Here is a 25,394-nt window from a genome sequence, read left to right as displayed (position 1 = left end):
TACAATTGGCTCCGTTTATTTTCAAGGCAAATAACGCGTGACATTTAACGGCAAGGAGTCTTTATTGCGATATCTTCGATACAAAATTGAACGAATCGTTTAGAATCTAAACGAAATACACTATTAGACCGGCTTTAAGAAGACGCTAGCTACTACGATATAATTGAATTATCATTTTCGGCGCACCAATTGAATCCTGATTGTTACTATCTAAAGCTTCGATGGGCAACAGAGGTAACAGAGAGAATTAGTAGAGGCAAAGATGTATCGTAGAAAGATAATCTCTCGTGAGTGAGCAATTTCTTTGAACGCAAGATTCGCGTTTCTCGCACGCCGTATATTGTCGCAACGTTCCTCGCAACGTGAGTTAAGCTACAAGACACTATCGATGTTTCTTTTCCTCTCGTTTTTATCGGTACCATATTTCCAGACGAAATTAGTTGCTTCGTTTTCTTGGTACCCACGTGTCCATCGATACTACGCACTTCGAAAAAAGTAGTTCTCGAAGGTCGCTCGATATGGAGATTAAGTCAAGGATAAGGCTATGACGATCAATCACGTTCGATCGCCTTGTTTGACCACACGACGCCCAGATGGGATGTTAATGACAGGTTTGTCGTTCGACTATTTGATGACACACGCTTGTAGATTATTTATCCGCCGGTTTGGTCCACTCGAACATGACCAACGTAGCTACGTTACTTAGTTAAGTCTTACGGTATTGTTTCACCAAGGTTTGCCAAGGCTTGAAGATCGTTAAATCGATTATCTCGTTTCTGTCAAACGAACTCGGTCAAAGAGTTCACGAAAAGAAATGTTCAGCTGTTCGATCTTCCGGCTTGAGTCACCGTAATATCGAGCAAGGTCAAGTTCTATAATCAGTCTTCGTGCAAGGGAAGTGTATTTCTACGGGTTGATGTATTGGGGCATGGCAGGGCTGCTTTTCCTCCTAATCTTTCCATTTTGTTGCGATCCATTTAGCTGGTTAATAGGTTTCTTGTTCGCGTCATTGTTTTTGCTAAACTTCTCCATTGCTCTGCTGTAAGAGCCCGTACAAACTCTACCCCAAAGCCTTTTGTCATCTGCGCATTGTTTGTTCCTTCCCTCGCTCGAAGTTCTCTGAATCTCGTGCCTTCTCTGGATTTTGCTGGGATCTTCTTTCTCCAAGGACGCGTTAGATCCCGCTGTACCACGTTGAACGTCTTCCCAAGAAGTGTTAGCATCCGAGTGCACGCTAGAAGGAGTAGGGCAACTGCTTTCGCTGGACAAAGACGAGGATCTCGCGAAAGACGGTGGTACAACCAATTTCATCTTATGATCCTCCTCCTTGGGACTCAAATTCAAAGGTGGCTCGCTTCGAGCTCGAGTACTCGATCTATTTTCTCCCTCGTTTTTATCTTGATTGTCGTTCAAGATTACCTTCGCGATGGACGTCCTTTTTCTTAAATTTTCCAAGTTCTCCCTCGGATTATTCTGAAAGCTGTCTACCCGTTGCAAGATGTCTTTCAAATTCACGTTCGCGCACTCTGTATTATACAGCGGTTTCGTTCGATCCGATTTTTGCACCTTCGAATTCGTTTTACCGTTCACGGATACAGAAGTTGCTTTTCTAGTCGAGTCCTGAGAATCGTCTTTGATATGGCACGCGACTTCTGGGTAAATATAATTTGGTAGCCTTTCTTTCTGACGAGGATTAGCAATCGTCCTCTGAGTTTTGTCGCTCAATGGTTCCATCGTGATCGACCTGGCTCCCTTCACGCATTGCTTGTATTTTTCGTCTATTGTTGTATCGACATTGTCTTGAACCGTAGCTTCTTCGAAGATATAGTCTTCGTTGAGACCAATCGACGATGGACTCGACCACTGTTCGGAAGACGATTCAACCTGCTCTTTATCCTTTCGATCCTCCACAGTTTTGCTATCCGGTTTCCTATCGTTTTTAGAATCACAAGCAACGTCGTTATCCTCGTTTTCGTCCTCGTTACCTGAATCGACGAAGTTCTTCAATATTCCCTCGTCTTTCTCGCTTTTCTTCCTCAACTCCTCCCAATTCTTCCGCGGCTTGTAACTCGTTTTTCGTCTAACGATCTTGCTTTCGCTGATGTTGATATCCGGAATGAATAACCTTAAAGCTTTTGTGCCGGTAGGAAAAGTGACTTCGTTCACTCTTTTCTCGGTCATTATCGCTTCCAAACTCGACCTCGAGGCGACTTCCTGGTGCTTGTTAAACGCCGATACGAGCTGCGCCACGGTGTACTTTGGCTCCTCATTTTCGGACTCGGTCGATCGGTCCTCTTTGTCGTCCGACGTGCCGGAATTGTTGGAGTGACTCGAAACGTCGGAATGTTGTCGTTGACAGGGTCGTTTTCTGGCCACCAGATTCGATACGTTATCGCGATTCACCGGTGTTTCGTCCGAATCTTCGGTTAACGTATCCGATTCGATCGACTTCAACGAATCGAAATTCTCCTCAGACTCGAAAGCTTGTTCCCTCGATGCTTGCAGATCTTTGACGACTTCTTCTTGTAGCTCGGTTTTTCTCGATCGATTGTTAACTTGCTGCATGACTTCCGACTCTGTCGCGATCTTCTGCGAAGATTCTTTGCTCTCTCCATCCAAATGTTTTTTCGTCTCCGTTAAACTGGAAACATCATCGTAGGATCGGTGTTCTCCGGTGTCGCACGTGGTTTCGATCGACGTGTCCGATACGTTGGACGTATCGATTTCAGCACCTAATCGTTTGAAAATGGGTACCACATCCTCTGTTTTGGCTCGTTGGTAGCTCTTCCTTCTCCGTCTAAGACACTCGAGGCTTCTGTAGATGTCCAAAACTCCTTGAGACTTGGACAACGATCTCAGCCCGTACAGTTTCTCCCGCGACTTGTTCATCACAGGATTTATCGTCATTCGCGGTTGTAAAGAAGCCGAGGTTACGGAAGAGTTTTCATTGAGCAAACACGCCTGTGACTGGATTCGATTTAGGCTTCGTATTCTAGACAAAAGTCCTCGACTAAGACCGTGATTTAAGTTTGCCTGTGACCGACTTTGCGCTCGACTGAGCAAACCCTGAGTCTGTTCTTTGTTCAGCAAGCAACTCTGGCTGGTGCAGCTAAGATTCGTTCTGGAAGAGTTGAGACTCGTTCGAGAATCGGCTGGACTTGGGAAATCTTCGCTACCCTCGAGACTAGATCGACTTCCCGTGAGACGGTGACTCAGGCACATCTCGCTTTGACTTAGCAAACAGTCTTGCAAGCTCTGATCCGAATGATTCGAGTCCTGAACATCGCTCGATAGATTCGCTTGACTGCTCGCCTGGCTCAAAAGCGCCGCTCTTCGCAGGTTCTCGCGACTGACAACTCGCTCCAGAAGCACTTCTCTCGACTTCGACAGGTATCTTCGGAGATGTGGCGACGCCTGCGTAGGCGCGCCGCGTAGCCAATCGTGACGCAGGCATTGTTTCGCGGTCATTCGTGCGCTAAAATATAAGACAGTGGTTTTATCTTAATATCTACGTATTTCTTTCTCGAGTAGGGACGCAACTAACAATGAGTACTGTTGATAATTGAATAATCGTTAATATTTCAATAAACAGGGAGACTTTAAATATTCGATCAAGGTTTGAAGCAAGAAATCGCGTGCGTCTGTAGATCGAAGGATCAGAACGACGTTTCTCGCCCTTGTATTGTCCTCTTAGCCATCTTTTCGATCGCTTTTATGTCTCGTAACTCACCTCGGGTCCAGCACCAAAAGCTTCGCGACGAAATCTTTCGCCTGCGCCGAGATGTCGCCGAACAATTCTTCGGGAAAATCTACTTCGCCTAAAGAGATGTTTTGAAACGTTTCTTGATCGGTTTCACCGCCGAATGGAGAAAATCCGGTTAAAAGAACGTAAGTCGTTACGCCCACGGACCTTCAATCGAATAACGTTATTCGTATATGATCGGAGAATTATATAATTGGGAAACTTTCTGGGAAAAAAGACCAAGATTACTATTTTTCATAGATTCATCTATAGGTCGTTTTTTTTCAGAAAATTTCTCGACCGTGTTCTCTATCGTTTACGTACCACATATCGGCGGCTAACGTGATCGGCTCGTAGTGCAAAATCTCAGGAGCTGAAATTGAGAGAAATCGTGGAACGTTAAGCGAATGTTATTTGGTTGAACGGCCTCGTTCAAATTCGTGATATCATCTAGGAACGTCATATTTTTATTCGCTAACGAAAACTGATCGAACCTCGTGGGTGTCGGTGGTCGAAGGAATAATTGAATTTTAATTTACGCTTTAAACGACAGTGACGTATACACGGTATACAAATTTTGTGGTACTTCGCCGTTAAAAATATCGAATTACGAGATCGAAATTCGTTACACGAGTAGAAAGTCGAGATTCTTCGCTTCCTCGTAATTGCTGTCTTTCTTTATAGTTGGACGGTATTCCTATTATAACTTCTCCATTCATCGATCCTTACTAAAGATCCCATTACAATTTTTACCTTCGCGTTAAGTAGGCCGACAAAGATAAAAATAAAATAATCTCTTTCTCCCATCGTGTATAGTTAGTCGCTAGTCCGATACTCCATGTGCATAAATGTCAAATGCTTTTTACATATTTAACACGCGTGAACGTCCGTAGTTTAATTATTAGCGGATAAGTTTCCGAGGCATGAAAAGTTAATAAAAATTCGCGAGGAGATCGAGTACGACGAGTTTTCTTGCGAATAAACCGAATAAAGAGCATCGGGACACGATCACGATGACTGTGCTCCTTCATTTCGAGTGTTAAGCGCGATTAAGATATTCAACGATACGCGCTAGCTCTGTTATTCGACGAATCGATACGATCAACGAGGATAATGGCGCGCGTCAATTATATCGTTAACTATGCGGCCTACGACCGAGCTCTTTTCATTGAATAAGCTTTATATGCCGTTCTGCTGTTACGCGGCATATCATTCTATTCGAGCGAAACGCGTCGTGAACAAAGAGAACGAGTCATCGTTCGTCCGACTCGAAATTAACGGCCGCACGAAGAATGCGTGCGTATTTTAATAGTTGGCAACGATCCATACGACGAAACTCGATTTAATAGAATTTCGATGACTGTTCCCCTTTGCTTTCGCTTGGAAATCCCAATGTCGATGGGCTACGCGGTGACGAGTTTTTAGACATTGAGAATAAAAGTGAGCAGAAGAACGTGCCACGTATTTCCTAATCGCGAGGCAAGAATCATTGATTCAAGAGGCAAGAATCATTGATTCAAGAGGCAAGAATCATCAACGATGACAAGTTGGACAACGCGATCGCGCAAGGAAACTTAACGTGTCAGTTAATATCGATTATGTCCGCGATCTCGCTCGGACCAAAGATCGTCGATTAACGCGGCAAGATTATTAATTGCTGGCAATTAACTGGCAACTCGAGCAAAGTGCCGACACACCTGTTTACCTGTTTCATCGCAGTAAACTCGCGTTACAAAATAATGCGCTCGATACATCATCCGTGTAGCGATAACGCAGATATTTACAGGATGTTTCAAAGATTTGAGGCGGGGTTCGATGTAAAACTCTTTGAAACAAGCAACAGACAAAGATGATTAAATTGTTATCGATTTTTACTGAAAGATACATCTGTTGTCGCGACTATAAACGATTATCGAGGAGGCGCCAAAATGTCAAACGTGTACTCATGCTCGTGATTAATATAAGAGATTTGATGAATCTGTAGAAATAATAAGTCTGTTTTATTTTTTTCTCTCTATTACGTGCTTTTAGACGTACTTCAACTTTTTGAAACACCCTATATATTTTCCAAGGGAACGAAAATTCGGAGGAACTGACGAAACCAGCTGGCTCGTTCCTTCGGATGGAAATCACATCTCGTTTGTCGGTTGGATTTCGTTCGAGCTGTTCTTATTGGCATGCCATGAGATTGTGCGCGATAAAACTACAAAATGAAGTCGTCTGGCGAAAAACGGTTGCTTACCCACGTAATCCGGTGTGCCGAGGATTTCTCGGACCTCCGTCCCCTCTAATATCACTCTCGAGATCTCGAAGTCGCAGAGCTTCACCTCGCATTCCGGAAAGCTGCCCATCATTACCAAATTTTGCGGCTGAAACATAAAGCATCGACCGGTGAGTCGTTTCTTATTAGCTCGTTCGTTTTTTCGGTACCAATTAGCCGCCGTTAATTGACTCGTTAATTCAGCCCGAACGAGTCGTCGCTTTTTCTTCGCTTTAATTGAATTTCGAGCGTAAGTAATGCGTAAACAACGCATATGCGACCGAGCGATATATTTTTAACTCTGGCAATGAACGAAAAATGAGTTCGTTAATATTCAGATGAATTCGATTATAAAAACGGGTTCAAGCATTGTTCGAGTAATCTTCGTCGGGAAAATTCAAATGTCTTACGTCATTTCGATGGGTTAATTTCCATATTAATTGAAATTAATAATTAAATATTCGTTTCTAGAAGTTTCTTGAGTCTATTTTGTTTTCCAATTTTCTTGTAACTGAACCTAGTCAGGATATTCTATAGGTAAAAATAGGGAAGAAACAGATTTGTTAAGTGGTTAAATAGCAAGTTAAATAGGAAGAGAACGATGCTTGCTCTTCCGATATAAAATTAAAATTCCCACCTGGCAGGATAATAAATTCCATCTTTGAAATGGAATCTAGATAAAAATCTAAATAGAAAATTTATTTCCCCGATTACAATTTATATATATTCGAAGTTTAGCTATCGATCTTCTATAAAAACATGCATTTGCATCAACATCAGTCTAGCAATTACATCGATTGTAAATCTATCTTATCCTATGGCACAGTAATCACAAGATCTTGTTGCTATCGTTATAATTTTGTCACAATTGTTTAATAAAACGTTCACGATAAAACTTCTTGTAATATTTTGTATCTTCGCTCGTAGATTATTCTTCGCAGTTCGCCCTGAATAAATTTTCATTCTTATTCATACTCGGAGAATATATTAACAAAGTTTGCCTGGAAAAACACCCTGTATAAAAATCTTCCGATAAACATTCTGCCCATACTGCGCCAGTAGATCGATTCCACTTTACGGTGATTCACAATTATCTTATTCCGTGAATCTCGTACTCGATGCGATGGAAAAAAAATCAGCTATGCCCGTTCACGTTCTTCAACGTCGTGCGCTTCGCGAATCCTCGATGATCTACGCGATCGATAAAAGATCTTGGGAGACTTCGGTCCATGCAAACGAGGCTACCTTAAACAACATCACCAACTAATGCGAGTTAATCGCGTCGCGTCGGATGTCGTCGTTCCTTTTACGCGTCGCGTCGCTTGCTCAGCGGGATATCTTGTATTTCTCTACCGTCACAATGTCGAAGCTGTTCGAGGATCGTCGAGCACGTCGTTAAACGACGCTTTCGGTGTGGCTATCGCGTCAAAAGAATTTTGTACAACCTTTTTTAGATCGTTCGTAACAAGCGCGATCATTCCACGTAAATTACGAGTGTTTTAGATTTACTGTATCGTTCACCAGATGCGATGGTTCGACATCAATAGAATCTCATTTGTACAACACGAACAAGAAATTCATCAACGAATATTTCTCGTTACAGGCTAATAAGGAAACATCTACAACGTAAAAAATTATTCAGATTAGCGTCAATTGCAGGAAATCTTTTATGCTTATCTTTCCGCATATCTTATTGTCAATGACAATAAAAAATAACGTACATGTATACGACACGGATGGTTATTGTTTCAGTTAGGCGCTCCATCGTGAATGCATTCCTCTCGAGCGCAGCGGAGTTCACGCCTGCCGTCGACGTAAAGTTAGAAAAGCCGGGATGGAAACTGAGACGGGAGAATGGGAGAAAAGGGCCGCACGCGAGTACGAACAGCGTGGTTCGTGATTCGCGCTTCATCGAGGAGTACATCGCGATCATTTACATAAACACGGTAGATGCTGTTACGATAAATTCGTGCGCGCACAGAAACAGAATGGAATATTAAGTTTCTCGTTGAACAAGCTCGCTGCGATCGAGGTTGCGATCTCTGCTGCGTAACTGTCGACTGTAACGCGAACGCGATTTTTCTCAAACCAGAGGACGCTTACGCGCTTTATTTGCACGACCAGAGTCGCATAAGAATGCAACCTATATTCGATCGAGCGCCGTCTCGCGAAGCCTAGATTTCCCAACGGCCGGTTCTTCGCGTTTCCTTATACACGTCACCCGTTGCGATTTCCCAGCCTAACAAGTACACACGTTAGAATCGCGATCGTTACGCTAGACCCACGCCTGTTGCTCGATCCCGCGCTCTCGAATCGCCGCTTAACGATCTCCGATCTACGAAATACACGCCGGTTACGTAAGCGGCTCTCTCGCACGGGGACACCGCTTATTCCTCTCGTAGAATCTTCCTGGCTTTAACGTCCAGGTCCTTGGAAGATGTGACGGCGTGGGCGAATCTGAATATTCAAAGTATCTCTCGATAGTCCCGGCACGCGGCTAATAAATAATGACAAAAGACGTAAAAATAATTCCTCGGTCCGCTAGATGCGCAATTCAGCGAATGACGTTAAAGAGGGACATACGGTGGCTCGGGAAAGTGTTACTTAACAGAGGGAAATATATTTTATAGATATGTTACGTGCGTCGAGCGAAAGTATTTAAAATTTCATTATCACTAATATATTTTTCGCTGTATGCTGCGTATTACGTACATCTCTATTCTAGATTGCTGGATCGAGATTAACAGGAAAACGACTGATCGATTAGAATTTTAAATTTATGCAAACACAGGTGAAAATTGACAGAAATTGCTTGTAAGAGTTATTGAAAAATAATGAACGAATAATTACGCGTTTCAGGGTGTGCTCAGAATATCGGTATATGTCGTCGATATTTCAAGGTTTTCAACTAAAAGGATCGATATACATTGTCAATAAAATATCGTCGATATTTATTGACAAGTTGCATTTTCGTCGTCAAGAACCTTGAAATATTGACAATGTTATTGATTGTCTAACAGCGCCATAAGATTTCAGACGACATTGTAACTCTTAAGGATTATTCCAGTTTGCTTAAATTTACATAAAAGTGCTTATCTTGTCCTCTATATTGAAATACACCAATAAAAAGAGAGTCGTCTTCTACAGGCTCTCCTTAATGATCGATGATATTGTTTAAGCTTCATGACTTGTAAGAAATGAGATCAATCATGACAAATTTAATCGTGTTCTCGAATACACATGTTTCTGGTTCACCTCTCTCTCTCTCTCTCTCTCTCTCTCTCTCTCTCTCTCTTTCTCTCTTATTTCGGACAAGCAGTCTCGAAGGAATCGAATCGAACGAGTTTCGAACGGACGTAGCTGAATCCTACGCGATCGAATCTCTCACAAGATCGACTCTCGCTACGCTGACCAAACAACTTTCGGCGTGGGCCGGACCCTCGTGTAACATCTCTTCTCTCCTTGATGTGTTTGCCTCGATAAGAAGGTATTTACACGACGGTGAACTGTTAATTTTGTTCCACGTTCCACGATTTTAATCGAGTTAGTATAGAAACGGTGCGGCCTTATTAAACATCCAGGGTTTCCCTTTTATGCGTGGTCGAAACGAGTCGCCGAGGCGTTTGATTAAGTTTCCTCTCCTCCTCTGTTCTGGCAAATGTCGCGAGACACCCAGAGGTGCTCCAGTTACGGTGAACAGGTTAGCTGCCTCGTATCTACGAACAGAGATAGTGATTCATCGAGCTCCGACTATCTTGTTAACCAGAATGCGATTGTTCCTTCACGCTGGGAACGTGGGAGCTTCGTTTCTCGTCGCGGTATCTCTCGAGGATCGATCATCCCATTTGCCTTTTCTAATCGAGACGTAACAGCGAAGTCTCACAGTCTTTCGATCAATTCAAGTAACTTAAATTATTCTTTCGAATTTTTACTCCGGTTTTCAGTTAATCGAGTCACTTTGACTTGAGCGGGAGAGCAAGCCACGAAACGCTGTATTAATCGTCTTGAAATATGCTTTAATCTTTCACGAAGAAAAATCGATCTTCTACAAACGCATAGTAAAATAAATGTTCCAGAAAATTCAGAATTATAGTACGTAGTTCACGAATGAGTAGCTCATGGATTTTTATATGTGCTATCTGTTATCCGATGTGACTTTAGTAATACATAAACGCGCACATTCGCGATATTGAAATTGTAAAGAGAAACATTTAGAAATTAACCTACGATATGGTCATTCTACAGGCGACAGCTATCTCTCTAAACAAACAAGAGGTGAAGGAGCTGCGCGTCGCTTTACAGCTGTCCGCTAACGTAACGCGCGATTCCTTCCTTTCTCTTTCACGGGAATTTCGCGAGTTATCAACAGTTGCTCCAGTTATGGCGGTCAGACATAGGTATCGAGCGTCCAGCGAGATAGGAACCGGGTGTGATTCACCGACGAAGTCTGGGCGTGGTCGCTCTACCGCGAAGAGCGTGGGGTCTCGCCGCGCTCTGTTTTTCCTCCTGGGAATTGTATCGATGCGATAGCTGCGTTTTTAACTGGCGAAAACCTTGCTTGGAAATTGAATTTCGATAGATCGGTCGGTTGACTCTGAAGCCTTTCCCGTGGCAACGTTTTCGATCGGTGAAAGTAAGGATAAGATCGAACGAAGAAGTTCGAACGCTTTCTACAAGACGCGACGCAGCAGCATCCGCTGTATTCCTCTGTTTATTTTTCCATCTACTCGTGGTATCTATCTATCTCGATTTTTCTGCTACTAATCAATTTTTTAACATGGAAGAAACCACGCCGGAAGAAATATTCAGCGAATCCCTGGAACACTCCTTTCCGAAACTACAACGTTAAAGAATAGAATTCGGTAAAGTAAAATCCCCAAAAAGAATTGCGAGCAAAACGTTGCGTTCACGCAATATTGTCTTTTATTTAATTAAGGATTTAAACTCGTATGTGGAAAGCTTATAATGAAAATTGAGAATTGTGTAAGAGAAAATAATGGACTCTGACTCTGCTCAGTCAGACAGCCGGTTTCAAAGACCATAGCGAGGCGAGGCGAGACAGCGTATCGCCTGGGGTGCAGTTTGCACCGGGAGACAATGTAATTGCATCGATTCGGCAGTGGATACAAAGAGGCGCAGCTGGTTTGCACGTACGGTCGCCAACACGGCAATGCATCGCACGTCCCTCGCCTGTCCTCTCCCTTTGATACGCGCCCCACTACATATATCCAAATACGGTGGTCGAACATTTATGGAGCGTTGGAATAATGCGAGTATCGTACACGACGCACGCAACGATCCTCTCGGTTCGTAGCAGCCCGCGAATCGTGAACCGTGGATCAGCGATCGGGGATAGCGCGCGATCTCCAACGCGCTCGAGAATTTGCACTGGCCAAGGTTGTTCATTGCCGCGTTTCTTTCACGGCGGATTAAACTCAAGAGTGTGAAGATCGTAACCAATTGCCAAAATAGACTGGCAAGGAATAGACTCGCGAAGAAGACTCGCTGTTGCTTGGACTAACGCGTTCGCTGTAATCGACGTCCTTTTCAATTAATTCCACACAGCTGTTAACATAGTCGTATATAGTCTCGGTTCTTGCGTGCTTCGAACGATGAATGGACAGTGTGTTAACAATTTAATCTTACTTTCACGTGCATGCCAACGTTTTTGCCTAATCTCATCATTAGTTTTAACGAACTGAAACAATTTCATCTTTTAAGGAAAACATTGGCATAAAGTCGAAGCGAGATACCACGTACTTCAATAATGTACATGAGTTGTAGGACATTTACTGCAAATGTACACTTAGTAAAAAATTAATATGCAGAATGAATATTGGTCTTAAACATGCAACGAACGCCAAAGATGGTCTCGTTAAATATTGTGGCCTACTAATACAGCGAATAATTGACTGTTCAAGATCTTGAACATCTTGTAATTTTCACGTACATTTTGAGATTTAGTGGTTCAAACTCTAGCAATATGACGATTATAGTTTTGTTTCATTAGGGAGCCAATGCAAGGTGTTTTGTATGTATAATATATTCATAGAGATTTTCTATGAATGTTCAAATACTTTCGTGAGCGAATTTATGTACCTGTAGCGTAACACAAAGCGTATATCAATACAGGTCGTGAATTCGGCTCGGATAGCTGAATAAATGTAAATAAGTTTGAAGATCCTTGATAAAGGATTCTCAACGAGATTTACGTCGTCGATAAAAGTCGGCACGCGCTCGCATCCACTCGCGGCGCACGTAAAACGCGCGGGCAGGCGCCTTGGTCGAGGATGTTGTTCCGTGGTAAAGGCTCGTCGACCTTTCGCGAATTTCTCGCGAGGATAACAAGAAAGAGTCTTTTTTTATTCGTGGCGAAGAAGAAGAGACTCGGATGACCCCGTGAAATCGAGTCGTGCTTTACCGTAACTCTGGAATTCCTCTTCTTCCGCCCAAACACTCCTTGCAGTCGCTTTTATTCTCATAAATAGACTGCGGTCGTTGATGCGACTACAGAAATGAAACTTACATAGAAATTTGTCCAATTTATCAAACGTTATACAGTAGCAACCCCATATATATAATTACCCGCGACATAGAAACTAGCAATAGATTATTTTCTAAAAATGAACAGAATCAATTTTGCCCAAAAATAGCTGGCACAATACGTAAAGTCGTCCTCGTCGTCGAAAAGTTAATGCATGACTGTGATTTTCGAGTCAATTCAAGAAACGCATACATCAAGTCTATACACAAAGCACAAAAGGCAAGCGCAGCAAATGAATTACAAATACTGCTCTTGTATGTTTAAAGCAATAATATGCTCTGGCGCGTCACATACCCGTATATAGAATCTTTTAAAGATATTCTGCAATCGTATTATACGACCACCACATTATACGAGATCCTACTGCAATTTGAAAGTGTCCAGACATTTCTGCACATTAATGTATCCAAACACTCGAGTCTGCCACTTATACAAAATCCCACCTTAACAGAGAGAGAGACTGTTTAATGTTAAACGTCCTATCCCTTATCGACGTCGAATATGATTCTGTACGCTGCTAAAGTATAGTATAAAATAAAGCGAATATCGTGATGTATCAAGTACAGTATCGATTTAGCGTCAATCGAAGAAAAGTCAATATCCATAATAATGGGTACCAAGTACCAAAAATTTCGTTACTTCGCATCGATACTTCCCATCGAGTGCTTCGATATCGAATCGATCGGACATCATTAACAGTGATCGGTATCTCATCGCTAGTTACGGGTCGTAAGGGAGCCGTAAAAACTCGAGAGCAGTTTGTACCGAAACGCGAACCGACGAGTTTTCGCGAATGCCACATGCAACTCTTAATTACGTCGGCACGATATTTTACGAGCGTTGTAGGTTCGCGTAAAAATCGTGGAAGCTGAGTTCGCCAGACTGGCTGTTATTGCCCGTTAAGAGAGACGATCGCCTCGGTGTGGTTCGAGCTACAAGCTGAAAATACAGGACACAGGCTTTATTCGACGACACGCGGCGCGTTCTCGCGCAAAGTCTTTTTTCCCCCGAGGAGCTCGCCGCCTAAAAGGCGTTTACGTTTCCGCGATTGCTGAAATAAAAGGCGCCCGAGTATCGAAAGGACGCAATAAATTGGCTGGCAACGAGCTGGAACACAGGGCCGCATTGGGCTTTCGTTTCCAAGCCGTGTCCAAGTTCCAGTGACTTTTTTCAGCGCGTCTCGACACTCCATGAGGGGCCGAGTCCGGCCGAGTCGCGCGCTCCGTGTATCTCCCCTTTGTCCGGATACCACGTAAAAGGCAATTCCAATTTGTTTACCGGCCGTTTATAGCGGAATCGGCTTGCTTCCATCGGAACGCGATCGGCCGCAATTAAGAAGCTGCCTTTCTACTAGCTTCGCGAATAGAAACGCGTCGTCGATGGTTAAATGGGTTTTCTGTTAATTAAAAGTGTTCTGTTGCTGATCTTAAAGGCTCGTCCAAGTTAACTAGTGTAGGTCGGGACTGATTTATTTATTCGACTCTTAGTTGCTTGTCTGTAGAAATATTCTTTCAAACTATCCTTCGTAAGCTTCAGATCAGCTGAGTTAATCGCTGAATCAAAGCAACATAAGTTCGAATATCTTGAAATCTCTCAACCAGTACAAAATTTCAATGAAGTCGTGAAACGTTTTATTAATGTAAATCTGCTGTAAGTTTCAAACGATGTTGAGATTATTTTAATTATTCCCCGACATGAAAGGAATTTATCAGGTAATATAAAAGAGTCCTTTTTAACCGAAGTTCCGTATCAGCTTCAAACTTTATTATAACATTATTTTGTCCGAAATTTTAGCACGAAGAATATGATAGCGTAAATGATCAGGTATCGTGACTGCAGCATGATCAAACTTTCAAACGGTCAAACAATCAGTTAAACCTACATATTTATTTAGGTTTAGGTATAGTAAATGTGCACTATGTTACGTTATTCAATATTTTCTATAACTTTGTTATACACGATTTATGTACACTAATAAACGTTTCTTTGTTATTCAAGTTTTCGACAATTATCCGAAGCATGTTCGGATCGCGTCACCTCGGATAATCCAGCTTCTACCGTACTGACAAAGTTTGTTTGTTAGATGTCGAGCAACCTTGTATAGAATTAATTTTTAATACCACGTTCGTTACTATTATATAAATAAATCGTGATTCATCCACTGTACCGACATTCTAAACTTGTCTCTAGTTCTCGGAATGCTTTTATTCCGGGCAGTGTTTCCACTTTGCAAGATCGCGGAGCGGCGGTCGAATTCTATGAATTCTTCCGCGATGCTACGCTCACGCTGGACTTTGAGAAAACTCGAGTACGATTTCGGCTTTGAGAAGAGGAAATCGTCGGAACTATTGGGTGACGCGACGCCGAGCGAAGTCGATTCCGGGATCCGGATATACGAGAAGCGTGACAAGTTCGCTTCGACCTTTTATGGGTCGAACTTACCTTGATGTCCAAATGGGCGATATTTCTCTGGTGGAGGTAGGCGAGTCCTTCTACTAGCTGCCTCACAAAGTGTACCACGTCACCTTCGAGGGGCACCAAATCGCCGTCGATGAGCGTCTGTAGATCGCCACCAGGGGCGCTGGAAAGTTCAAAGTTCGATGAATTTCGCCTGTTATAAATAGCCAACTATTTATGCTTCTATAGTTGTTGGGAATCTACTGAATCTTAAAACGATACAAGAAGTTCCACTCATCGCGTTCTTCTCCTGTAATCTTTATACGTTTCCTAGAAAGATACTCACTATTCCATTACGAGGATAATTTCTTTGGGCGTTTCGTAGACATCGTGAAGTCGAATGACGCGATGCGATTGCGAGCAGAGCGACAGCAAAGCGATCTCGTGTCTCAGCTCGGCGCTGCAATCCGCGTTGAATCGGTTTCTCGATGAGTACTTTGCAGCGTAGAGGATACCGGTCGCCCGAGATCTGCATCGATAAACTTTCGCCCATTGTCCGCTATGAAACAACATCGAATCGGTTATCGACCATTTTATTGCAAAATTAAACTAATGTTATAATATTATTGGCAAGGTGATAGGAATTATGATCATTCCACGAGTAATTATGCAATTAATTTCAAGTACCTGTTGTATGTGATTTTATTCTGTTTATTTCCTTGTGTTTGCATTCAATATCAAAGGATTATTACCCGTAAATAAACGAACGAAATGAATTAAATTAGTCATAAGAAGAAGAAATAGCTAGCGAATCTCTATTATCAAGATTACTCGATTAATTGCTTTCTCTCCGGATCCGTTCTGCTAAATATGGTTCCACTGCAACCAGTGAGCGAGAACAAGAGATGAATCTTATCGCTAAAGCACGCGAGACTCGTAAGAGAAAAGACGAAAGCAACTTCGAAATTTCGTTGGCCGTCAGTGAGATTTTTACGATCGTCTCGAACAATTCCGAGCGTCTCTGTTCGACAAGGTCGACGCCGCGGCGCCTCGCAAGGCTGCGCCCGCGACGCGTGTAAATCGACGCTGCGAACCGACCGCTTTTACGCGTCTCTGCCTCCGGTATCTTAACACGGCGAACTTTATTGCGCAAACGTCCCACGGCGCGTTACAGGCGACCGTCTTCGTGGTTCGAAACTCACGCGCTGTGGCCGCGTTCTCGAAAGTTCGAGACGCGAGCTGCGGCCGGAACGCTTGCAACGCATCCTTCGTTTGTGTTATTATTTTTTAACCCTCTGCTCATGGCATATTTTTCATTTCCTTATTTATTTTTTCGTACAATGCGACAACGAGATTTCAAGGAAACATATATTTTTAAAAATTCGTGGTTTGCGTTAATTTAGTGCTAAATAATCACCAGTAATCTCTTTGTGTCCCATTAGAGGGAACATTCGAGTTGTTTGCTAGTTTAACGACGGTCCCCTCAAAGGGGACACTCGAGAGCAAAGGGTTAATCTTGCTGTTTATTCGTAGCTCTTCGTTTGCCTCTATCGCGAGTAACAACAAACAAATATTCTACACTGCTATCCATAAATATTGGGTTCTATTGGTAGATACACATATTCTCTGCCACTATCGCAGAACTTTAACAAAAGCTTATTTTATTTAATATCTTTCATTATAAAGCACATACGGTGCGAGTGACTTAACAAATTTAGAATAAAACGATTAAAAAATAAAAAGAGTGAAAAGCATTCGATTTAAGTTAACGTCACGGAGTATTCAAATATTTATAGTCGGTGGTGTACGAGATGCTATCAAAAAGAGACCGGACTGGTTTCATAAAAGTTTTATTAACGAACTAACGGCCCAATTTTGGGCTTCGGTTCCTTTCGAAGCAGTCTGTTTCTGCGCTAATACTGGAATGCGGAATGACCATCGTGTTGCTGCCCGTTAAAAATTTTTGTGTTGCGTAAGCCGTGTGCGCAGGAGCGTTGCCGTCACGCAGCAGCCAGTTTTTGTTTTTCCGCAATTGCGGTCTTACGAAACACGAAAATGTTTAACGGATAACGACACGACGGTCATTCCGTATCCTCCGTATTCTCCAGATTTAGCCCCTCGGGACTTCCTTCTTTCCCCTAAAATGAAATCGGAGCTCCAGCGACAACGTCTCGACAGTGTGCGATAGTGGCAACAGGTGCTTGGCGCGACTGTAAAAAATGATTTCCAAAAATCATTCGAGACGTGACAGAACTGTTGTGATCGGCATATCAATGCAGCGGTGAACTACATCGAATAGAACCAAAGCCAAAACTGAATTGGTTCGTTAATAAAACTTTTGCGACAACTTTTCCGATTTCTTTTCGATATCACCTCGTATTATATTGGAGCAGATGCCCTTAAACTTAGCGTATCTTGGCTTAGCTTTCCGGCAGATCCCCGGCTAATGTTTTCTCCGAGAGTATGCATCCCGGAAGTGTTCGCAGCCCGTAAATTTCCAGGGAGAAAGTAGACGCCCTTGTGCGGCAATCGGCGAATACCCCTTCCCCTTTTACACCGCAATTTCACCGACGTCCTTTAGTCGGAGCAGATAAGCGCGACAGTCGTAACGAGCATCTGATAGTGGGTGCAATTAACTTTAATCGTTTCCAATTTGAACGCACTGGCCTACACCGGACTGACGAGCCTCGATTTTCCAGGCCCCTCACCCTCGGTACCGTGGCAATTTTTGCGCCCCGTTTGCCGTGGATTCAAGGCCCGTTTCTAAAAGTAATTACCAGGTGTGCTCGGCTGCTCTCGGACCGTCGTCTGCTCGCGATACCGAATCGAAATCACGCGCACTGAATCACCGAGATCGGACGGATACGGGGAGATCGAAGCTATATACGGCCGATTCTGTGCGTTTGTTCCGACAATCGGGACGATCAAAAGCTTCGGCGATGATTAAAAATCGGGCCTTCGCTGATCTTAGGAAAATATTCGACTATCAAAGATTCCAATAGTCTTCAGGTGATTCGACGATCGAAAGATCGAAGAGTCGATAGTCTTGGGGAAATCTTACGATCGAAGATGGAAACTTTGCAAAAGATAACGGGAAGATTTGACGATCGAAGGATCAAGGATCGAATCGTCGGTAATCCTAAGAAAATTCGACGATCAAAGATAAGCAGAGATTGAAAATGAACGATTTGATGATTCGAGAAAAATTCGACGATGAATCGGAGCATCGCTGATGATCCAATATCAAAGCATTGGTGATGTTAGGGAACTCGATACGACGAGACGTCATCGTAGAATGGTCGTAGTAGAATCGTATCCTGCAAGTTTGAAGGTGTATTATAATTATCGCTCAGTCGACATGTTGAGATGTCGAGTCCTCGAGTTCGCTGAATTATTAAGTCATCCTGAAAGTTTCCGCCGTTTTTGCTGTATCTGATTTTAACGTATAAATATTTCAAGTATGTACTATACAAATATGGTTGGACAGATTGTATCTCACACATCCTTTGTTTAAAATAGTGACTAGCTGATTTTTTTTTATTCAGTATACTTTAAAGACCATATTTAGTCACGCGAAAGAGTAACAAGTGAGTCTTAAAATAATTCCAATTGTTGTTTAATTTTTCCGTTCAATCGATAGCCTAATTACACTGCGATATATTAAAATCGCTGAGTGAATACTAAATAGATTAAGTATACATATAATAATAGAAAAAATCGTATTTCTATCATCGAAAATTCTATTCTAAATAAATACGATTTCTTTTTTTTCATACAGCCCAGGAAACATTCAGTCGCGAAAAGATTATGTTCGCGAAATTAATGCCCTGGAAAAACGTGTAATCAAATTACGATATGGAAAATATTTTTCAAGAAAATCCACTTCCGCAGGAGTAGAATCATTTTAAATCGAACGGTTCGAAACTGCCGGAAACTTTCGAGATGACCTAACGTAATATAGTCGTCGTTTCGCGTGGCGTCCAGTGCGTTCCTTCTTTTTGCGCGAAACATTCGTTTGCCTTTCGCGTCTCGGCCCCGTTTTTGGTTAGCGACAGCGCTCGCTAACGAGCCGGTCGCGACTCAAAAAAAGAGCCACCCTTTGAAACTTGCTAATTCGAGGCGAGTAAGTTTTGCAGATGCAAAGTATTAACGGAGTCGGTATCGCGAAACGATTTTGCGGCAGCCATCGGTCGAGTCCGCTTCGTTAAAGATGCAAAGTCACGGTCGGCAATTGCAACCGTTACCAATGGATTATCGACGCACACTGACAGTAGGTTACACCGCTTGTTTAAGTTTGTATTAACATACTCGATAAATATGAGACGAAGTAAAGTTCAGCGGAATTAACGATCGGTGTGCGTCGATCGCGGTGGAAAGTTACGAGCCGAGCGATTCCAACGACCAACGCGATTTCATTTTTACAACGACCGCATCTGGATTGAGTTTCATTGAAGCGAAGCTATTATCGCTGAGAGCCTCGAGTACCACTATCGAACAAGTGCATGTCAACACGAACAACGACGATTCATTGGTGGACGTATAGAAAATTTCTCGATCGACCGTCAATGGATTTATAACGTGACGCTTTCAATTGAACTATTAAACGTTGTATGTTACGGAATAGCGTTCTGTCACTTCTACTGTCAATTTGATATTAGTTTTTGATGAACGTGTTTGCGCACTGATTTCCAAGTCATGCGTTAGATATACCAGTCATACGTATTAGAATTCGCCGATGTACATATAGCACAGAGATTGAACGACAACGATTAAACGGCGAATTTACGACTATTGTTTCTGCATTTATTTTAAAGTCTCAGAAATTTAAAGGAATAAAAAATCCACAAAATACACCAATAAAATGCCCTGCATATGATAATTTGAGATCGAAACATTTATCCAGTTCTATTCGTAAAAATATCAATTTGCCCGAACGATAACGATATCGATAACAATTATTGAATTTTACTTTCTAATCGTTCTTTTACAAATCTATCATTCCATTCTCACAGCATATGCTTTCGAATGTAAAGTACTAAATAGAATAAAATTTGTTAAAACCCTGCGATAAGTGCAACGTATAAGTGTCCTAATATCCATATGACTGATGGTATACACACGTGAATATAATTAAAATCGCGCGAATGTGGAACGTCTTACTTCGCGAACGGCTTCGGGTCGATCTCGTAATGCTCCGTGATAGGCCCCGTCTTGACGACTCTGGCAAGCTGCGCCTCTTGCACGAGAACCAACCCCTCCTTCACGTGTTTCTCGCTCCACTGCACCCTGCACCTTCCTCTGCATCTCTCCTCGTTGCCAGTCCTATCGCCTCCGCGTTTCGCTTTCGCGTTCGCACACTTTGCCGACGATGCTTGCAAGCTTCGACGCTGCGGTCGTGGCGATGTCTTCCTCGCGGACGACATTGTCGGTGACTGATGATGATTCGGCTGATAAATCATGTTATCCACGCAAGATTCTCCTCCCTTCGTTGCCTCGAAAACTTGTTCAACGAACGCGATCGAGCATAACGATAGAGCCCGCTCGAGGAGGGCAGTTCGTTTCAACGATGCGGTTTGGTCGATCACTACGCGCGACCAAGTCCCAGGGCATCGAGCGCTGGAACACAAATCGGATTCGTTAGAAACGATGTTCCACGTTGAACGAAATTCACCAAAAGGTCGTCTCTTGTATTTTGAACATTTAACTATCGACGTATTCGTTGCGTGTGTTAAGGCTATGGTTTCAATGGATAAGCGTTCTGATAAATCTGAAGATCGAAATGCGTATACGTATTCATAAAGATCTACCGTTGCTCGCGAAAGTAATGCTCGTAGAAACACGTTATGAATACCGTTGAATGTATTATGTGTGTATGAAGTATTCTAAAATTTCGTTAGCACCGTGATGAGACATCACCGTCGCGATTACGTTGGTAAAGTTTGAAACGATTCTCAGAATGGACATAGAAACAACGAAGTTTCTAGTGCAGGGACGAGAAAAATATTTAAACAACCGATTATCCGTTATACTAGGCACTGTCTCATCGAGAATGGAGAGTCCTTCTACCAACGAATTTCGGCTATTTCTCCTTAACTAATTTTCTTCGGTATCTTTATTCGTTATTCGATCAAAAATTCGTAATAGAATGAAACTTTTTCAACAACCCAGTGCATATTCGATCGCTGTGGCATGTTCGTCGGAACACGCGTCCACTGTAACCGTAGCAGCTCAACGCGATTCGACGAGTACCTGTGCTCGATTTCCCGTACACCAATACACGACCTCCGTTCCAAGCAAACGGTCCAAGTTTAGCGAAGTTACTTTCGATTTCACTTTGAACGAGCAACGATTGGGAACTCGCGAAACGCGGTCGCAACTCTCCAAATGGAGGGACGAGCCACGAGCAACGAGTCAAAAGTTCAGCGAGCTGGTAGAAGCATCGAAGTTCGATTCGATGGGCTCGACGAAAGATGTCTGCGACGATGTTCGCATCTCGAGGCGAGCGACAGGGATCGTCGTCCGTTCGAGAGATCGCGAGCTTGACGGTCGAGCGCCGCGTCTGAAACTGGCCACGAGTTGGCGAGAGACCACAAGCTTCGACTTCGTTTCAGCTCGCTTCTCTTTTCTTTCTTGCTACGAAGTCGCTGGACCATAGACTACCGTTTCTCTCGTTCCCTCTTTCTTTCGAACCGTCCTCCTTGGTCGATCGTCTCCAGCCTCCCGCCTCTTCGACCTCTTCAGCTTCTCTCTCTCTCTCTCTCTCTTCCCCTCTTTCTCTCTCTCTCTCGTTTTCCTCTGCAAGTCTTCGAACTCTCCACTCTCGTGTCCCACTCCTTCTTGCTTGCTGGAGTGGACACGAGCGTCGTCGTTGCTGTTGCTGCTCCTTTTAGTGCTGTTTACGCCGCAACGCCGCTGGTGTATACCAGCGTCTCTGACGTAGGTGGTATCCAGCAGAGGCACGCGATCGTAGATGTCCACCAGCCGGTGTATTATGCATGTGCATAAGTTGCGCTCTCAAGGAAGGAGAAAAACTCGCGACGATCCGAGTCGCTTCCTTCCTAGGTCCTATTCCCGCGTATCCAGGCTACTGTCGTGTAGCTACGCTGCGATTCTACTTGCTCTCTGGATCCTCTCCTTGTCTTTTCGTGCTTTTTGCTCTCTCTTTTCCAACGATCTACCCATCTAGTTGCGAACAACGCCGAGTTTCTGTGACTCCGGAAAGGACGTAAAAGCACCGAATGAAAACAATTCAATGTTTATTTGGAATTTTGCTGTCTTAAAGATCATAGATTCTAAATTTTCTAACTTATAGCGTAATTCTTGCTACGTAAAAGGAATTCTGTCGAAATTGATCATAAGGAAATTTGAATCGAAGTCTTTTTACATTTCTACTCTACCGTAGTGAACAAGATTCGATACGTTTCCGTGTATACTTTTTCTAGAAAATTCCTCGGCTTGTTTCCTTCTTAACCAAACACCTGTACGCAGCAGACGACTACGAAGAACATAATGTTGATGGATCGACTGAATCGTTTGGCGAATGACGACTGTCAGAGAAACATTCGTCTGTTTAGATGGAGAGCTCGAGTCACGATAGTGAAACGAGATACGAGCACAATTGTAAAAGCGTTAATATGTTAATGAACGCGTGGGGGTCTTACCTTCGAGATTTCCATGCCCGGTTACATCGCTTCTTGGAAACGAGTCGAGGTGTCGATCTCGATTCCAGCGGAGTACGCCGAGTTGCGCGTGCTTCGTCATATTTCCTACAGCGTCGAGCATTGTCTCCGCTTTTCGAACCGTAAATTTCACTAAGATCTCTTTAATCGTTCGAAACGGGACTTCCTCGTCGGAACTTCTTTAACCTATATGGCAGATAAAGATTTCGCGTTCGCTGTTATGGATCGACTGCAATAACGACAAGGATGCTCGATCCCACACCGAAAGGATACGCAAAGGTCTTTCCTGATCGAGTCTTCTCTAAGGAGAAATCGATTAACGAGCCGTTCAAAAAGGTCCGAGGAATCTATATAGAGATTTTACTCGTTTGTTACGAGACAATTAAACGTTTACGAGGTGTTTCTCGTAACTGGATCGAGCTGTAACATTGAAACGATGAAAGGTGGACGAAGCTTTTATTCGACAAACGTAACGTCCTGCATCGATGTGGTGTACATACGAAAAAGGTAGAAGGTTCGATTTGCAGAAATATTTGGCATCTTTCGAACGTTTCTGTTTCCGAGGAAGACGCTGTTTAATGTATAATCGACGATGACGTTGCAGAAGGTTGGATAGAATTTTCACTTTATATTGCAGAAACGATATCTTAGAAAATCTTAATACGTAGAACTATACGCGACAGTGTTTCTTTGTTGTATTATCCTTTTACGTGTCGTTCTCTCATATCCGATATTAGTTAGAAAAATTCTGTTATTTACCATTTTTGGCACACGAAGCGAAAGATCAATCTGGTGAGAAACTTGTGCACGTCGTTCTAAGTTCGTCTACTGAAATATTCGTCCGTCCTTCGCCGTTTTAAGGTTTCGTCTTGGCCGAGTCGCGACAAACCTGTCTCTTCTCGCTTTGTTCTCTGATTCAACGAGTTTTGTCCGTACTCGGTCGATTTTCCATCGTGTTTCGCCCCGGCTGATTACGCGGTGTGACACGCGCGAATCACGAATACGTGGAACGTGGTATTCCCGGCAGTATTTGTTATCTAGCTGAGAAAACGTACATGCGTACGAATATCACATGATCGCGAGAGTGGTGACAAGCAATTAGTGCCGACAATTAGCAGCGACGTGTTCGATCGCGATCGCTCCAAGGATAATTGCTCGCTTATCCACCACTCGTCTACTTTCAATGACGAATTCGCAAGCACTTTTTTGCAGCTTCCTATGACGTTCACCTTCGAGGCGCGAAACAAAATGTTCTCTTACGCGTCTCCCCTTTCACTGTACGTTAATTCGCCAGCTGTTCGTCGGAGATTCTGCGGAAAAAAAATAGAAAACTATGAATACGTAACGTGTCCAAGCGAATGTTCCAGAGAACGCGTGAAATGGCAGACAAGACCTTTTGTCAGAGTCAGAGATGGCTTCATCGTCGTGGAGTAGCGTAGAGCTTCGATACGAACGAAGAGCAGATCGTCAAACGAGAAAAACATCGCAATAGTTCACACGACGTGTCTGTGTTTCTGACAATTCGACGAAATCGTAGCCGTTGTCGATCAGGTTAAGCGGAGAAACAGGTACGCGATAAACTGGAAATTAGACATAGAAAGTTAGAACACGATATTCAGATTGCTTACTCGACGTGCTGCGTAGACACCTACCTGGCAAACTCTAATAAATTTTATTTTAATCGCCGTCATTCTACGCTGTATAACACGTATAACGCGAATTAACTAACGGATTTACAATAAAATAATTGGACGATAAAAGCAACGAAAGGCAGTGAAATTTTGCTAGATATCATCAGGTGTTCCATCACTTATGGCCGGCAGCGTACGTATTTCCTTGGCGATAGCCAGTTCTCGATCAGTGATCTCGCGGAAAACCGCCATTTACGGAAAACCGCCATTAAAGTGGTAAGCGGGAGCGTGAAGCCGAGGCCGTGCATCTCTTCTCTCTGGACGAACGAAATCAATTACCCGACGACGATTGAACCTCGTCTGAACCGTCAGGCAAACGTCGCCGTAGTGCTTAATGATCTCTGTTTATAGGTTTACCCGGCAGGTGCAATAAATTCTAGCGGCGCGTCATTATTGGTACTCCGATGGCTCGTTATTCGCGGCAACGTCCTCGATTCGATACGTTGCGTTGACGCGTTTCGCGGCAATCAGATCGGAACGTCTCACTTTTATCGCGGAAAAACGAAAACCAGACTCTTGCAGTTCGCCTTCGAGACAACGTCTCGCTTAATTTACGCCGCTCGCTCGAGGAACCTTTAATGAAGAAAAGGACCGTTTAATTTCTGGAAAATGCGTGTCGACCAATAAGCGTAACATCGATAGGATCGCTCCACGCTTCTGTAATAAATAACGTCGTTTTTTGGGATGTTAGCAAACGTATAATTCACCGCGCGTCGTTTTGAAGTACACCTCGCGGCGAAATTAAAGGCTCGTTGATTATTCCCCGACATATTATCGAATTTTGAATTATCGTGGCTCCGTGGATAAAATGGAGAACAATCCGCGTGAATTCCCTTGAAAGAGAGAAAGCTCTCAGCTTTTTCATAAGTACGAAATGAAAATTAAAAAATTTCATTATCACTAAGAAAAGTACACTTTTTATATATTTTATATATGTGTATATACTCGAGCATTGTGACAATTCGTTGTACGATATGTTGTGAAGAAATTACGAAGTTGCAGCAGTTGGAAGACGCACGAGTTTTCGACCAAAAGTTAACGATCCTTTAATTTTCCTGTCAAGTGTATTTGCATAGTCGCG

The 25,394-nt window shown here is 43.1% G+C and overlaps 1 protein-coding gene across 2 annotated transcripts; it reads right to left on the bottom strand.

Annotated features, from left to right (window-relative positions):
- Positions 1-43: 43 nt before the first annotated feature.
- LOC138185829 (uncharacterized) lies at positions 44-22,718 on the bottom strand. 2 transcript variants are annotated; one of them, XM_069125104.1, is made up of 8 exons: positions 22,605-22,718; positions 20,104-20,559; positions 15,290-15,502; positions 14,989-15,127; positions 5,985-6,111; positions 4,067-4,115; positions 3,731-3,910; positions 44-3,475 (listed from the first exon to the last, which is right to left on the bottom strand). In XM_069125104.1, the coding sequence occupies exons 2-8, from the start codon at positions 20,400-20,402 to the stop codon at positions 907-909; spliced, it is 3,576 nt and encodes a 1,191-aa protein (XP_068981205.1). In that variant the 5' UTR covers positions 20,403-20,559; positions 22,605-22,718; the 3' UTR covers positions 44-906. The 2 variants fall into 2 exon arrangements, with proteins under 2 accessions (XP_068981205.1, XP_068981204.1); XM_069125103.1 differs by lacking the exon at positions 22,605-22,718 and adding an exon at positions 21,193-21,888.
- Between the last annotated feature and the right edge of the window lie 2,676 nt (positions 22,719-25,394).

Source organism: Bombus flavifrons, chromosome 12 (assembly GCF_040668555.2).
Source record: "Bombus flavifrons isolate JBK064 chromosome 12, iyBomFlav1_principal, whole genome shotgun sequence".
In the NCBI taxonomy this organism is placed as follows: Eukaryota; Metazoa; Arthropoda; class Insecta; order Hymenoptera; family Apidae; genus Bombus; species Bombus flavifrons.
The sequence above is the reverse complement of the archived record's forward strand: the minus strand, read 5'-3'. Positions and strand labels throughout refer to the sequence as shown.